The following is a 16469-nucleotide window of genomic DNA, read 5'->3' as shown; positions in this document are numbered from 1 at the left end:
TAGAACCCAGACTAAAACACTTGTGTTAGACCCAGTAGTGGAACTATGGGATCATACGGTAACTGCCTTTGTAAGTTTTGAAGAAAAGATAAGAGATTTGTCAAAGTGTTTGCTATATTTTACATTCCACCAGCAAAGTATTAGACGTCCATTTCTTCCATGTTCTTTGTACTTTTTTATTTTTTTAACTTTAATTTTATTTTAATTTTCTTGAATCAGTCATCAATTTTATACACATTAGTGTATACATATCAATCCCTTTGCCCAATTGAGCACACCACCATTACCGCCCCACTGCTGTTTTCCTCCCTTGGTGTGCATAATTTGTTCTCTCCATCTGTATCTCAACATCTGCCCTACAAACCGGTTCATATGTACCATTTCTCTAGGTTCCACATACATGTGTGAATGTACGATATTTGTTTTTCACTTTCTGACTGACTTCACTCTGTATGACAGTCTCTAAACCCATCCACGTCTCCACAAATGACTCAATTTCATTCCTTTTCATGCCTGAGGAATATTCCATTGTCTATATGTACCACAACTTCCTTATCCATTGGCCTGTCGATGGGCATTTAGGTTGCTTCCATGACCGGGGTGTTGTAAATACTGCTGCAGTGAACATTGGGGTGCATGTGTCTTCTGGAAGTACGCTGTTCTCTGGGTATATGCCCAGTAGTGGGATTGCTGGCTCGTATGGTAGCTGAATTCTTCGTTTTTAAGAAACCTCCATACTGTTCTCCATAGTGACTGTATCAATTTAGATTCCCAACAACAGTGCAAGAGTGTTCCCTTTCTCCACACCCTCTCCAGCATTTATTGTTTCTAGCTTATCTGATGCTGGCCATTCTGACAGGTGTGAGATGATATCTCCTCATAGTTTTGATTTCGTTTCCGTAACGATTAGTGATGGGGAGCATTCTTTCATGTGTTTGTGGGCAATCTGTCTATCTTCTGTGCGGAAATGTCTCTTTAGGTCTTCAGCCCACTTTTGGATTGCGTTTGTTTTGTTTTTGATATTGAGCTGCATGAGCTGCTTGTAAATTTTGGAGATGAATCCTTTGTCTGTTGCTTCCTTTGCAAATATGTTCTTGCATTTTAAGGGTGGTCTTTTTGTCTTGCGTATGGTTTCGTTGGCTGTGCAAATCGTTAAAGTTGCATTAGGTCCCGGTTGTTTATTTTTGTCTTTATTTCCATTTCTCTAGGAGGTGGTCAAAAAGGATCTTGCTGTAATTTCTGTCATAGAGTGTTCTGCTCATGTTTTCCCCTAAGAGTTTGATAGTGCCTGTCCTTACATTTAGGTGTTTAATCCATTTTGATTTTATTTTTGAGTATGGGGTTAAGGAGTGTTTTCATTTCATACTTTTCCATGTACCTGTCCAGTTTTCCCAGCACCACTTATTGAAGAGGCTGTCTTTTCCCCATTCTATATTCTTTCCTTCTTTATCAAACATAAGGTGACCATAAGTGTGTGTGTTTATCTCTGGGCATTCTATCCTGTGCCTTGGATCTATATTTCTGTTTCTGTGCCAGTACCATAATGTCTTGATTATTGTAGCTTTGCAGTATCGTCTGAAGTCAGGGAGCCTGATTCCTCCAGCTCCATTTTTCGCTTTCAAGAATGCTTTGGACCAGAGCCTCCCATCAAGCCTCTTAGATAGCCTCAACCACCAGAGGGCAGAGAGCAGAAGCAAGAAAAACTACAATCCTGCAGCCTGCGGACCAAAAACCACAGTTACAGAAAGATAGAGAAGATGAAAAGGCAGAGGGCTATATACCAGATGAAGGAACAAGAAAAAAACCCAGAAAAACAACTAAATGAAGTGGAGATAGGCAACCTTCCAGAGAAAGAATTCAGAATAATGATAGTGAAGATGATCCAGGACCTCGGAATAAGAATGGAGGCAAAGATTGAGAAGGTGCAAGAAATGATTAACAAAGACCTAGAAGAATTAAAGAACAAACAAACAGAGACGACCAATACAATAACTGAAATGAAAACTACACTAGAAGGAATCAATAGCAGAATAACTGAGGCAGAAGAATGGATAAGTGACCTGGAAGACAGAATGGTGGAATTCACTGCTGCGGAACAGACTAAAGAAAAAAGAATGAAAAGAAATGAAGACAGCCTAAGAGACCTCTGGGACAACATTAAACGCAACAACATTCGCATTATAGGGGTCCCAGAAGGAGAAGAGAGAGAGAAAGGACCAGAGAAAATATTTGAAGAGATTATAGTCGAAAACTTCCCTAACATGGGAAAGGAGATAGCCACCCAAGTCCAGGAAGCGCAGAGAGTCCCATACAGAATAAACCCAAGGAGAAACACGCCGAGACACATAGTAATCAAAGTGGCAAAAATTAAAGACAAAGAAAAATTATTGAAAGCAGCAAGGGAAAAACGACAAATAACATACAAGGGAACTCCCATAAGGTTAACAGCTGATTTCTCAGCAGAAACTCTGCAAGCCAGAAGGGAGTGGCATGATATACTTAAAGTGATGAAAGGGAAGAACCTACAACCAAGATTACTCTATCCGGCAAGGATCTCATTTAGATTTGATGGAGAAATCAAAAGCTTTACAGACAAGCAAAAGCTAAGAGAATTCAGCACCACCAAACCAGCTCTACAACAAATGCTAAAGGAACTTCTCTAAGTGGGAAACACAAGAGAAGAAAAGGACCTACAAAAACAAACCCAAAACAATTAAGAAAATGGTCATAGGAACATACATATCGATAATTACCTTAAACGTGAATGGATTAAACGCCCCAACCAAAAGACATAGACTGGCTGAATGGATACAAAAACAGGACCCATATATATGCTGTCTACAAGAGACCCACTTTAGACCTAGGGACACATACAGACTGAAAGTTAGGGGATGGAAAAAGATATTCCATGCAAATGGAAATCAAAAGAAAGCTGGAGTAGCTATACTCATATCAGATAAAATAGACTTTAAAATAAAGAATGTTACAAGAGGCAAGGAAGGACACTACATAATGATCCAGGGATCAATCCAAGAAGAAGATATAACAATTATAAATATATATGCACCCAACATAGGAGCACCTCAATACATAAGGCAACTGCTAACAGCTATAAAAGAGGAAATCGACAGTAACACAATAATAGTGGGGGACTTTAACACTTCACTTACACCAATGGACAGATCATCCAAAATGAAAATAAATAAGGAAACAGAAGCTTTAAATGACACAATAGACCAGATAGATTTAATTGATATATATAGGACATTCCATCCAAAAACAGCAGATTACACTTTCTTCTCAAGTGCGCACGGAACATTCTCCAGGATAGATCACATCTTGGGTCACAAATCAAGCCTCAGTAAATTTAAGAAAATTGAAATCATACCAAGCATCTTTTCTGACCACAACGCTATGAGATTAGAAATGAATTACAGGGAAAAAAACGTAAAAAAGACAAACACATGGAGGCTAAACAATACGTTACTAAATAACCAAAAGATCACTGAAGAAATCAAAGAGGAAATAAAAAAATACCTAGAGACAAATGACAATGAAAACACGACGACCCAAAACCTATGGGATGCAGCAAAAGCGGTTCTAAGAGGGAAGTTTATAGCTATACAAGCCTACCTAAAGAAACAAGAAAAATCTCAAGTAAACAATCTAACCTTACACCCTTACACCTAAAGAAACTAGAGAAAGAAGAACAAACAAAACCCAAAGTTAGCAGAAGGAAAGAAATCATAAAGATCAGAGCAGAAATAAATGAGATAGAAACAAAGAAAACAATAGCAAAGATCAATAAAACTAAAAGTTGGTTCTTTGAGAAGATAAACAAAATTGATAAGCCATTAGCCAGACTCATCAAGAAAAAGAGGGAGAGGACTCAAATCAATAAAATCAGAAATGAAAAAGGAGAAGTTACAACAGACACTGCAGAAATACAAAACATCCTAAGAGACTACTATAAGCAACTTTATGCCAATAAAATGGACAACCTGGAAGAAATGGACAAATTCTTAGAAAGGTATAACCTTCCAAGACTGAATCAGGAAGAAACAGAAAATATGAACAGACCAATCACAAGTAATGAAATTGAAACTGTGATTAAAAATCTTCCAACAAACAAAAGTCCAGGACCAGATGGCTTCACAGGTGAATTCTATCAAACATTTAGAGAAGAGCTAACACCCATCCTTCTAAAACTCTTCCAAAAAATTGCAGAGGAAGGAACACTCCCAAACTCATTCTATGAGGCCACCATCACCCTGATACCAAAACCAGACAAAGACACTACAAAAAAAGAAAATTACAGACCAACATCACTGATGAATATAGATGCAAAAATCCTCAACAAAATACTAGCAAACAGAATCCAACAACACATTAAAAGGATCATACACCACGATCAAGTGGGATTTATCCCAGGGATGCAAGGATTCTTCAATATACGCAAATCAATCAATGTGATACACCATATTAACAAACTGAAGAATAAAAACCATATGATCATCTCAATAGATGCAGAAAAAGCTTTTGACAAAATTCAACACCCATTTATGATAAAAACTCTCCAGAAAGTGGGCATAGAGGGAACCTACCTCAACATAATAAAGGCCATATATGACAAACCCACAGCAAACATCATTCTCAATGGTGAAAAACTGAAAGCATTTCCTCTAAGATCAGGAACGAGACAAGGATGTCCACTCTCACCACTATTATTCAACATAGTTCTGGAAGTCCTAGCCACGGCAATCAGAGAAGAAAAAGAAATAAAAGGAATACAAATTGGAAAAGAGGAAGTAAAACTGTCACTGTTTGCGGATGACATGATACTATACATAGAGAATCCTAAAACTGCCACCAGAAAACTGCTAGAGCTAATTAATGAATATGGTAAAGTTGCAGGATACAAAATTAATGCACAGAAATCTCTTGCATTCCTATACACTAATGATGAAAAATCTGAAAGAGAAATTATGGAAACACTCCCATTTACCATTGCAACAAAAAGAATAAAATACCTAGGAATAAACCTACCTAGGGAGACAAAAGACCTGTATGCAGAAAACTATAAGACACTGATGAAAGAAATTAAAGATGATACCAACAGATGGAGAGATATACCATGTTCTTGGATTGGAAGAATCAACATTGTGAAAATGAGTATACTACCCAAAGCAATCTACAGATTCAATGCAATCCCTATCAAATTACCAATGGCATTTTTTACGGAGCTAGAACAAATCATCTTAAAATTTGTATGGAGACACAAAAGACCCCGAATAGCCAAAGCAGTCTTGAGGCAAAAAAATGGAGCTGGAGGAATCAGACTCCCTGACTTCAGACTATACTACAAAGCTACAGTAATCAAGACAATATGGTACTGGCACAAAAACAGAAACATAGATCAATGGAACAAGATAGAAAGCCCAGAGATTAACCCACGCACCTATGGTCAACTAATCTATGACAAAGGAGGCAAAGATATACAATGGAGAAAAGACAGTCTCTTCAATAAGTGGTGCTGGGAAAACTGGACAGCTACATGTAAAAGAATGAAATTAGAATACTCCCTAACACCATACACAAAAATAAACTCAAAATGGATTAGAGACCTAAATATAAGACTGGACACTATAAATCTCTTAGAGGAAAACATAGGAAGAACACTCTTTGACATAAATCACAGCAAGATCTTTTTTGATCCACCTCCTAGAGTAATGGAAATAAAAACAAAAATAAACAAGTGGGACCTAATGAAACTTCAAAGCTTTTGCACAGCAAAGGAAACCATAAACAAGACGAAAAGACAACCCTCAGAATGGGAGAAAATATTTGCAAATGAATCAACGGACAAAGGATTAATCTCCAAAATATATAAACAGCTCATTCAGCTCAATATCAAAGAAACAAACACCCCAATCCAAAAATGGGCAGAAGACCTAAATAGACATTTCTCCAAAGAAGACATACAGACGGCCACGAAGCACATGAAAAGCTGCTCAACATCACTAATTATTAGAGAAATGCAAATCAAAACTACAATGAGGTATCACCTCACTCCTGTTAAAATGAGGATCATCAGAAAATCTACAAACAACAAATGCTGGAGAGGGTGTGGAGAAAAGGGAACCCTCTTGCACTGTTGGTGGGAATGTAAATTGATACAGCCACTCTGGAGAACAATATGGAGGTTCCTTAAAAAACTAAAAATAGAATTACCATATGACCCAGCAATCCCACTACTGGGCATATACCCAGAGAAAACCGTAATTCAAAAAGACACATGCACCCGAATGTTCATTGCAGCACTATTTACAATAGCCAGGTCATGGAAGCAACCTAAATGCCCATCAACAGACGAATGGTTAAAGAAGATGTGGTACATATATACAATGGAATATTACTCAGCCATAAAAAGGAACGAAATTGAGTCATTTGTTGAGACGTGGATGGATCTAGAGACTGTCATACAGAGTGAAGTAAGTCAGAAAGAGAAAAACAAATATCATATATTAATGCATGTATGTGGAACCTAGAAAAATGGTACAGATGAGCCAGTTTGCAGGGCAGAAGTTGAGACACAGATGTAGAGAATGGACATATGGACACCATGGGGGGAAAACTGCGGTGAGGTGAGGATGGTGGTGTGCTGAATTGGGCGATTGGGATTGACATGTATACACTGATGTGTACAAAATTGATGCCTAATAAGAACCTGCAGTATAAAAAAACAAACAAAACAACTAATACTAAACTTTCATTGGGTTATTTGTATGGAAATATGTTAATATAAATGTTTCAGACATTACATGAAATTCCTAAAAATCTTATATTTGTATGGAAATATGTATGGAAATATGTTAATATAAATGTTTCAGACATTACATGAAATTTCTAAAAATCTTGTATTTGTATTTGTATGGAAATATGTATGGAAATATGTTAATATAAATGTTTCAGACATTACATGAAAAAAAAAAAAAAAAAAAAAAAAAGAATGCTTTGGCTATTCGGGGTCTTTTGTGTTCCCATACCAATGGTGACATTTTTGCTTCTAGATCTGTGAAAAATGCCAGTGGTAGTTTGATAGGGATTGCATTAAATTGGTAGCTTGCTTTGGGTAGTAGACTCATTTTCACAATGTTGATTCTTCCTATCCAAGAATATGACATATCTCTCCATGTGTTTGTATCACCTTTAATTTCTTTCATCAGTGTCTTATAATTTTCTGCATCCAGGTCTTTTGTCTCCTTAGGTAGGCTGAGTCCTAGATATGTTATGCATTTTGTTGTAACGGTAAAGAGGAGGGTTTTCTTACGTTCACTTTCAGATGTTTCATCATTAGCATATACGAATGCCAGCGATTTCCGTACACTAATTTTGTATCATGCTCCATTACCAAATTCATTGTTTACCTCTCGTATGTTCCTGGTAGCCTCTTTAGGAATCCGTATATATAGTATCATGTCATCTGCAAAGAGTGACAGCTTTACTTATTGTTTCCAGCATTGTGTTTTGAAAGCAAACAGGTTGTCTGCCTTCAGGGTTTAACAGCTAGAGATGCTATTTAAATAAGAGTTGGCATTTAGAGTTGTTGCCAGAATGAGTTTTACGATGGGATTCCATGAAAAGAAAGCATTTCTCGTGCCAAAAGGAACATGAAATTTGGGAGACTACAGGAGTGTGTGTTTTGGACGGAATTTTCTTCTTTCAGTACAAACAGGTTGCAAATATAATCCACAGTCTCTGGAGATAGGGTCTTTGGTACTGTAATGAAGTTAAAATGTGGCCATCAGGTTTTGCCCTAATTCAGTACGATTGGTGTCCTTGGTTTGTAGATGGCTATGTTTGTCTTGTTACTCTCTCTGTATATATCAATGGGCTAATTTCTGTTAGGTATGTAATCTGTGGTCCTTGCTTCTGGCAGCCCTAGCAAATAAATGCACCCTTCATAACGAAGGATGAGGCTTTATCTTTTGATCATTCAAAATGTCCTTAACAGAAAAGACAGCCCTTTCAAGGAAAAAAGGGATCTGCATGACCAGCTGTTTCCACAGTCTCCAGTGTGTCAGACTTCCCTGAATATTGTAGACTTCCCAGCACTCACAATGCTTTAAGACAATTCAATGAAATCTCTCAATCTCAATCTCTCTCTCAATCTCTCGTGCTCTCTTCCCTCCCCTCCAACCCACCTCAGGCAGCTAATGGGTTCTGTTCTTCTGTAGAACCCAGACTAAAACACTTGTGGTAGACCAAGTAGTGGAAATATGGGATCATAAGGTAACTGCCTTTGTAAGTTATGAAGACAAGATAAGAGATTTTTCAAAGTGTTTGCTATATTTTACATTCCACCTGCAAAATATTAGACGTCCATTTCTTCCATATTCTTTGTATTTTTTTTATTTTTTTATCTTTAATTTGATTTTAATTTTTATTTTCTTGAATCAGTCATCAATTTTATACACATCAGTGTATACATATCAATCCCTTTGCCCAATTGAGCACACCACCATCACCGCCCCACTGCTGTTTTCCTCCGTTGGCGTGCATACTTTTGTTCTCTCCATCTCTGTCTCAACATCTGCCCTGCAAACCGGTTCATATGTACCATTTCTCTAGGTTCCACATACATGTGTGAATGGACGATATTTGTTTTTCACATTCTGACTGACTTCACTCTGTATGACAGTCTCTAAATCCGTCCACGTCTCCACAAATGACTCAATTTCATTCCTTTTCATGCCTGAGAATATTCCATTGTCTATATGTACCACAACTTCCTTATCAGTTGGCCCGTCGATGGACATTTAGGTTGCTTCCATGAACGGGGTGTTGTAAATACTGCTGCAGTGAACATTGGGGTGCATGTGTCTTTTGGAAGTACGCTGTTCTCTGGATATACGCCCAGTAGTGGGATGGCTGGCTGGTATGGTAGCTGTATTCTTCGTTTTTTAAGGAACCTCCATACTGTTCTCCAAAGTGACTGTATCAATTTAGATTCCCACCAACAGTGCAAGAGTGTTCCCTTTCTCCACACCCTCTCCAGCATTTATTGTTTCTAGCTTATCGGATGCTGGTCATTCTGACAGGTGTGAGATGATATCTCCTCCTAGTTTTGATTTCCTTTCCGTAACGATTAGTGATGGGGAGCATTCTTTCATGTGTTTGCGGGCAATCTGTCTATCTTCTGTGGGGAAATGTCTCTTTAGGTCTTCAGCCCACTTTTGGATTGTGTTTTTTTTGTTTTTGATATTGAGCTGCATGAGCTGCTTGTAAATTTTGGAGATGAATCCTTTGTCTGTTGCTTCCTTTGCAAATATGTTCTTCCATTTTAAGGGTGGTCTTTTCGTCTTGCGTATGGTTTCGTTGGCTGTGCAAATCGTTAAAGTTGCATTAGGTCCCGGTTGTTTATTTTTTTTTTATTTCCATTTCTCTAGGAGGTGGTCAAAAAGGATCTTGCTGTAATTTCTGTCATAGAGTGCTCTGCTGATGGTTTCCCTCAGAGTTTGATAGTCCCTGTCCTTACATTTAGGTGTTTAATCCATTTTGAGTTTATTTTTCAGTATGGGGTTAGGGAGTGTTCTCATTTCATACTTTTCCATGTACCTGTCCTGTTTTCCCAGCACCACTTATTGAAGAGGCTGTCTTTTCCCCACTCTATATTCTTTCCTTCTTTATCAAACATAAGGTGACCATAAGTGCGTGTGTTTATCTCTGGGCATTCTATCCTGTGCCTTGGATCTATATTTCTGTTTCTGTGCCAGTACCATAATGTCTTGATTACTGTAGCTTTGCAGTATCGTCTGAAGTCAGGGAGCCTGGTTCCTCCAGCTCCATTTTTGGCTTTCAAGAATGCTTTGGCTATTCGGGGTCTTTTGTGTTCCCATACAAATGGTGACATTTTTGCTTCTAGATCTGTGAAAAATGTCAGTGGTAGTTTGATAGGGATTGCATTAAATCGGTAGCTTGCTTTGGGTTGTAGAGTCATTTTCACAATGTTGATTCTTCCTATCCAAGAATATGACATATCTCTCCATGTGTTTGTATCACCTTTAATTTCTTTCATGAGTGTCTTATAATTTTCTGCATCCAGGTCCTTTGTCTCCTTAGGTAGGCTGAGTCCTAGATATGTTATGCTTTTTGTTGTAATGGTAAAGAGGAGGGTTTTCTTACGTTCACTTTCAGATGTTTCATCATTAGTATATACGAATGCCAGCGATATCAGTACACTAATTTTGTATCATGCTCCTTTATCATTTTCATTGATTACCTCTCGTATGTTCCTGGAAGCCTCTTTAGGAATCCGTATATATAGTATCATTTCATCTGCAAACAGTGACAGATTTACTTCTTCTTTCCAGCATTGTGTTTTGAAAGCAAACAGGTTGTCTGCCTTCAGGGTTTAACAGCTAGAGATGCTATTTAAATAAGAGTTGGCATTTAGAGTTGTTGCCAGAATGAATTTTAGGATGGGATTCCATGAAGTGAATTCATTTCTCGTGCAAAAAAGAACATGAAATTTGGGAGACTACAGGAGTGTGTGTTTTGGACGGAATTTTCTTCCTTCAGTACAAACACGTTGGAAATAGAATCCACAGTCTCTGCAGATAGGGTCTTTAGTACTGTAATGAAGTTAAAATGAGGCCATCAGGTTTTGCCCTAATTCAGTACGATTGGTGTCCTTGCATTGTAGATGACTATGTTTGTCTTGTTACTCTCTCTGTATATCTCAATGGGCTAATTTCTGTTAGGTCATGTAATCTGTGGTCCTCGCTTCTGGCAGCCCTAGCAAATAAATGCACCCTTCATAACGAAGGATGAGGCGTTATCTTTTGATCATTCTAAAAGTCCTTAACAGAAAAGATCGCCCTTTCAAGGAAAGAAGGGATCTGCATGAGCAGCTGTTTCCACAGTCCTCAGTGTTTCAGACTTCCCTGAATATTATAGACTTCCCAGCACTCACAATACTTTAAGACAATTCAATGAAATCTCTCACTCTCAGTCTCTCTCTCAATCTCTCGTGCACTCTTCCCTCCCCTGCAACCCACCTCAGGCAGCTAATGGGTTCTGTTCCTCCGTAGAACCCAGACTAAAACACTTGTGTTAAACCCAGTGGTGGAACTATGGGATCATAAGTTAACTGCCTTTGTAAGTTTTGAAGACAAGATAAGAGACTTTTCAAAGTGTTTGCTATATTTTACATTCCACCAGCAAAGTATTAGACGTCCATTTCTTCCATATTCTTTGTATATTTTTTATTTTTTTAAGTTTAATTTGATTTTATTTTTTATTTTCTTGAAACAGTCATCAATTTTATACACATCAGTGTATACATATCAAACCCTTTGCCCTATTGAGCACACCATCATCACCGCCCCACTGCTATTTTCCTCCCTTGGTGTGCATAATTTTGTTCTCTCCATCTGTGTCTCAACATCTGCCTTGCAAACCGGTTCATATGTACCATTTCTCTGTGTTCCACATACATGTGTGAATGTACGATACATGTTTTTCACTTTCTGACTGACTTCACTCTGTATGACAGTCTCTAAATCCATCCACGTCTCCACAAATGACTCAATTTCATTCCTTATCATGGCTGAGGAATATTCCATTGTCTATATGTACCACAACTTCCTTATCCATTGGCCTGTCTATGGGCATTTAGGTTGCTTCCATGACCGGGGTGTTGTAAATACTGCTGCAGTGAACATTGGGGTGCATGTGTCTTTTGGAAGTACGCTGTTCTCTGGGTATATGCCCAGTTGTGGGATTGCTGGCTCGTATGGTAGTTGTATTCTTCGTTTTTTAAGGAACCTCCATACTGTTCTCCATAGTGACTGTATCAATTTAGATTCCCCCCAACAGTGCAAGAGTGTTCCCTTTCTCCACACCCTCTCCAGCATTTATTGTCTCTAGCTTATCTGATTCTGGTCATTCTGACAGGGGTGAGATGATATCTCCTCGTAGTTTTGATTTCCTTTCCGTAACGATTAGTGATGGGGAGCATTCTTTCATGTGTTTGTGGGCAATCTGTCTATCTTCTGTGGGGAAATGTCTCTTTAGGTCTTCAGCCCACTTTTGGATTGCGTTTGTTTTGTTTTTGATATTCAGCTGCATGAGCTGCTTGTAAATTTTGGAGATGAATCCTTTGTATGTTGCTTCCTTTGCAAATATGTTCTTCCATTTTAAGGGTGGTCTTTTCGTCTTGAGTATGGTTTCGTTGCCTGTGCAAATCTTTTCAGTTGCATTACGTCCCAGTTGGTTATTTTTGTTTTTATTTCCATTTCTCTAGGAGGAGGTCAAAAAGGATCTTGCTGTAATTTCTGTCATAGAGTGTTCTGCTGATGTTTTCCCCTAAGAGTTTGATAGTGCCTGTCCTTACATTTAGGTGTTTAATCCATTTTGAGTTTATTTTTGAGTATGGGGTTAGGGAGTGTTTTCATTTCATACTTTTCCATGTACCTGTCCAGTTTTCCCAGCACCACTTATTGAAGAGGCTGTCTTTTCCCCACTCTATATTCTTTCCTTCTTTATCAAACATAAGGTGACCATAACTGCGTGTATTTATCTCTGGGCATTCTATCCTGTGCCTTGGATCTATATTTCGGTTTCTGTGCCAGTACCATAATGTCTTGATTACTGTAACTTTGCAGTATCGTCTGAAGTCAGGGACCCTGATTTCTCCATCTCCATTTTTCGCTTTCAAGAATGCTTTGGCTATTCGGGGTCTTTTGTGTTCCCATACAAATGGTGACATTTTTGCTTCTAGATCTGTGAAAAATGCCAGTGGTAGTTTGATAGGGATTGCATTAAATCGGTAGCTTGCTTTGGGTAGTAGAGTCATTTTCACAATGTTGATTCTTCCTATCCAAGAATGCTACATATCTCTCCATGTGTTTGTATCACCTTTAATTTCTTTCATCAGTGTCTTATAATTTTCTGCATCCAGGTCTTTTGTCTCCTTAGGTAGGCTGAGCCCTAGATATGTTATGCTTTTTGTTGTAATGGGAAAGAGGAGGGTTTTCTACGTTCACTTTCAGATGTTTCATCATTAGTATATACGAATGGCAGCGATTTCAGTACACTAATTTTGTATCATGCTCCTTTACCAAATTCATTGATTACCTCTCGTATGTTCCTGGTAGCCTCTTTACGAATCCGTATATATAGTATCATGTCATCTGCAAACAGTGACAGCTTTACTTCTTCTTTCCAGCATTGTGTTTTGAAAGCAAACAGGTTGTCTGCCTTCAGGGTTTAACAGCTAGAGATGCTATTTAAATAAGAGTTGGCATTTAGAGTTGTTGCCAAAATGAGTTTTAGGATGGGATTCCATGAAGTGAATGCATTTCTCGTGCAAAAAAGAACATGAAATTTGGGAGACTACAGGAGTGTGTGTTTTGGACGGAATTTTCTTCCTGCAGTTAAAACACGTTGTAAATAGAATCCACAGTCTCTGGAGATAGGGTCTTTAGTACTGTAATGAAGTAAGAATGAGGCCATCAGGTTTTGCCCTAATTCAGTACGATTGGTGTCCTTGGATTGTAGATGGCTATGTTTGTCTTGTTACTCTCTCCGTATATATCAATGGGCTAATTTCTGTTAGTTCATGCAATCTGTGGTCCTTGCTTCTGGCAGCCCTAGCAAATAAATGCACCTTTCATAACGAAGGATGAGGCGTTATCTTTTGATCATTCTAAAAGTCCTTAACAGAAAAGACAGCCGTTTCAAGGAAAAAAGGGATCTGCATGACCAGGTGTTTCCACAGTCTCCAGTGTGTCAGACTTCCCTGAATATTTTAGACTTCCCAGCCCTCACAATACTTTAAGACAATTCAATGCAATCTCTCAATCTCAATCTCTGTCTCAATCTCTCATGCTCTCTTCCGTCCCCTCCAACCCACCTCAGGTAGCTAATGGGTTCTGTTCCTCTGTAGAACCCAGACTAAAACACTTGTGTTAGACCCAGTAGTGGAACTATGGGATCATACGGTAACTGCCTTTGTAAGTTTTGAAGAAAAGATAAGAGATTTGTCAAAGTGTTTGCTATATTTTACATTCCACCAGCAAAGTATTAGACGTCCATTTCTTCCATGTTCTTTGTACTTTTTTATTTTTTTAACTTTAATTTTATTTTAATTTTCTTGAATCAGTCATCAATTTTATACACATTAGTGTATACATATCAATCCCTTTGCCCAATTGAGCACACCACCATTACCGCCCCACTGCTGTTTTCCTCCCTTGGTGTGCATAATTTGTTCTCTCCATCTGTATCTCAACATCTGCCCTACAAACCGGTTCATATGTACCATTTCTCTAGGTTCCACATACATGTGTGAATGTACGATATTTGTTTTTCACTTTCTGACTGACTTCACTCTGTATGACAGTCTCTAAACCCATCCACGTCTCCACAAATGACTCAATTTCATTCCTTTTCATGCCTGAGGAATATTCCATTGTCTATATGTACCACAACTTCCTTATCCATTGGCCTGTCGATGGGCATTTAGGTTGCTTCCATGACCGGGGTGTTGTAAATACTGCTGCAGTGAACATTGGGGTGCATGTGTCTTCTGGAAGTACGCTGTTCTCTGGGTATATGCCCAGTAGTGGGATTGCTGGCTCGTATGGTAGCTGAATTCTTCGTTTTTAAGAAACCTCCATACTGTTCTCCATAGTGACTGTATCAATTTAGATTCCCAACAACAGTGCAAGAGTGTTCCCTTTCTCCACACCCTCTCCAGCATTTATTGTTTCTAGCTTATCTGATGCTGGCCATTCTGACAGGTGTGAGATGATATCTCCTCATAGTTTTGATTTCGTTTCCGTAACGATTAGTGATGGGGAGCATTCTTTCATGTGTTTGTGGGCAATCTGTCTATCTTCTGTGCGGAAATGTCTCTTTAGGTCTTCAGCCCACTTTTGGATTGCGTTTGTTTTGTTTTTGATATTGAGCTGCATGAGCTGCTTGTAAATTTTGGAGATGAATCCTTTGTCTGTTGCTTCCTTTGCAAATATGTTCTTGCATTTTAAGGGTGGTCTTTTTGTCTTGCGTATGGTTTCGTTGGCTGTGCAAATCGTTAAAGTTGCATTAGGTCCCGGTTGTTTATTTTTGTCTTTATTTCCATTTCTCTAGGAGGTGGTCAAAAAGGATCTTGCTGTAATTTCTGTCATAGAGTGTTCTGCTCATGTTTTCCCCTAAGAGTTTGATAGTGCCTGTCCTTACATTTAGGTGTTTAATCCATTTTGATTTTATTTTTGAGTATGGGGTTAAGGAGTGTTTTCATTTCATACTTTTCCATGTACCTGTCCAGTTTTCCCAGCACCACTTATTGAAGAGGCTGTCTTTTCCCCATTCTATATTCTTTCCTTCTTTATCAAACATAAGGTGACCATAAGTGTGTGTGTTTATCTCTGGGCATTCTATCCTGTGCCTTGGATCTATATTTCTGTTTCTGTGCCAGTACCATAATGTCTTGATTATTGTAGCTTTGCAGTATCGTCTGAAGTCAGGGAGCCTGATTCCTCCAGCTCCATTTTTCGCTTTCAAGAATGCTTTGGACCAGAGCCTCCCATCAAGCCTCTTAGATAGCCTCAACCACCAGAGGGCAGAGAGCAGAAGCAAGAAAAACTACAATCCTGCAGCCTGCGGACCAAAAACCACAGTTACAGAAAGATAGAGAAGATGAAAAGGCAGAGGGCTATATACCAGATGAAGGAACAAGAAAAAAACCCAGAAAAACAACTAAATGAAGTGGAGATAGGCAACCTTCCAGAGAAAGAATTCAGAATAATGATAGTGAAGATGATCCAGGACCTCGGAATAAGAATGGAGGCAAAGATTGAGAAGGTGCAAGAAATGATTAACAAAGACCTAGAAGAATTAAAGAACAAACAAACAGAGACGACCAATACAATAACTGAAATGAAAACTACACTAGAAGGAATCAATAGCAGAATAACTGAGGCAGAAGAATGGATAAGTGACCTGGAAGACAGAATGGTGGAATTCACTGCTGCGGAACAGACTAAAGAAAAAAGAATGAAAAGAAATGAAGACAGCCTAAGAGACCTCTGGGACAACATTAAACGCAACAACATTCGCATTATAGGGGTCCCAGAAGGAGAAGAGAGAGAGAAAGGACCAGAGAAAATATTTGAAGAGATTATAGTCGAAAACTTCCCTAACATGGGAAAGGAGATAGCCACCCAAGTCCAGGAAGCGCAGAGAGTCCCATACAGAATAAACCCAAGGAGAAACACGCCGAGACACATAGTAATCAAAGTGGCAAAAATTAAAGACAAAGAAAAATTATTGAAAGCAGCAAGGGAAAAACGACAAATAACATACAAGGGAACTCCCATAAGGTTAACAGCTGATTTCTCAGCAGAAACTCTGCAAGCCAGAAGGGAGTGGCATGATATACTTAAAGTGATGAAAGGGAAGAA

At 38.6% G+C, this 16469-nt stretch overlaps 1 protein-coding gene across 1 annotated transcript in view; it reads left to right on the top strand.

Moving 5' to 3' along the window:
• Positions 1-1840: 1840 nt before the first annotated feature.
• Positions 1841-16469, top strand: part of LOC309653355 (uncharacterized protein) — a 56636-nt gene continuing 42007 nt past the window's right edge. Inside the window, exons 1-2 of the mRNA XM_082447961.1 lie at positions 1841-1922; positions 15739-15870. Coding sequence (XP_082304087.1) covers positions 1866-1922; positions 15739-15870 — 189 coding nt within the window. The 5' untranslated portion in view covers positions 1841-1865. The remainder of the gene's footprint in view (positions 1923-15738; positions 15871-16469) is intronic.

Source organism: Balaenoptera physalus, assembly GCF_965194825.1.
Source record: "Balaenoptera physalus genome assembly, chromosome: Y".
In the NCBI taxonomy this organism is placed as follows: domain Eukaryota; kingdom Metazoa; phylum Chordata; class Mammalia; order Artiodactyla; family Balaenopteridae; genus Balaenoptera; species Balaenoptera physalus.
Note: the sequence above shows the minus strand (reverse complement) of the source record. Positions and strands in the feature narration are given on the sequence as shown.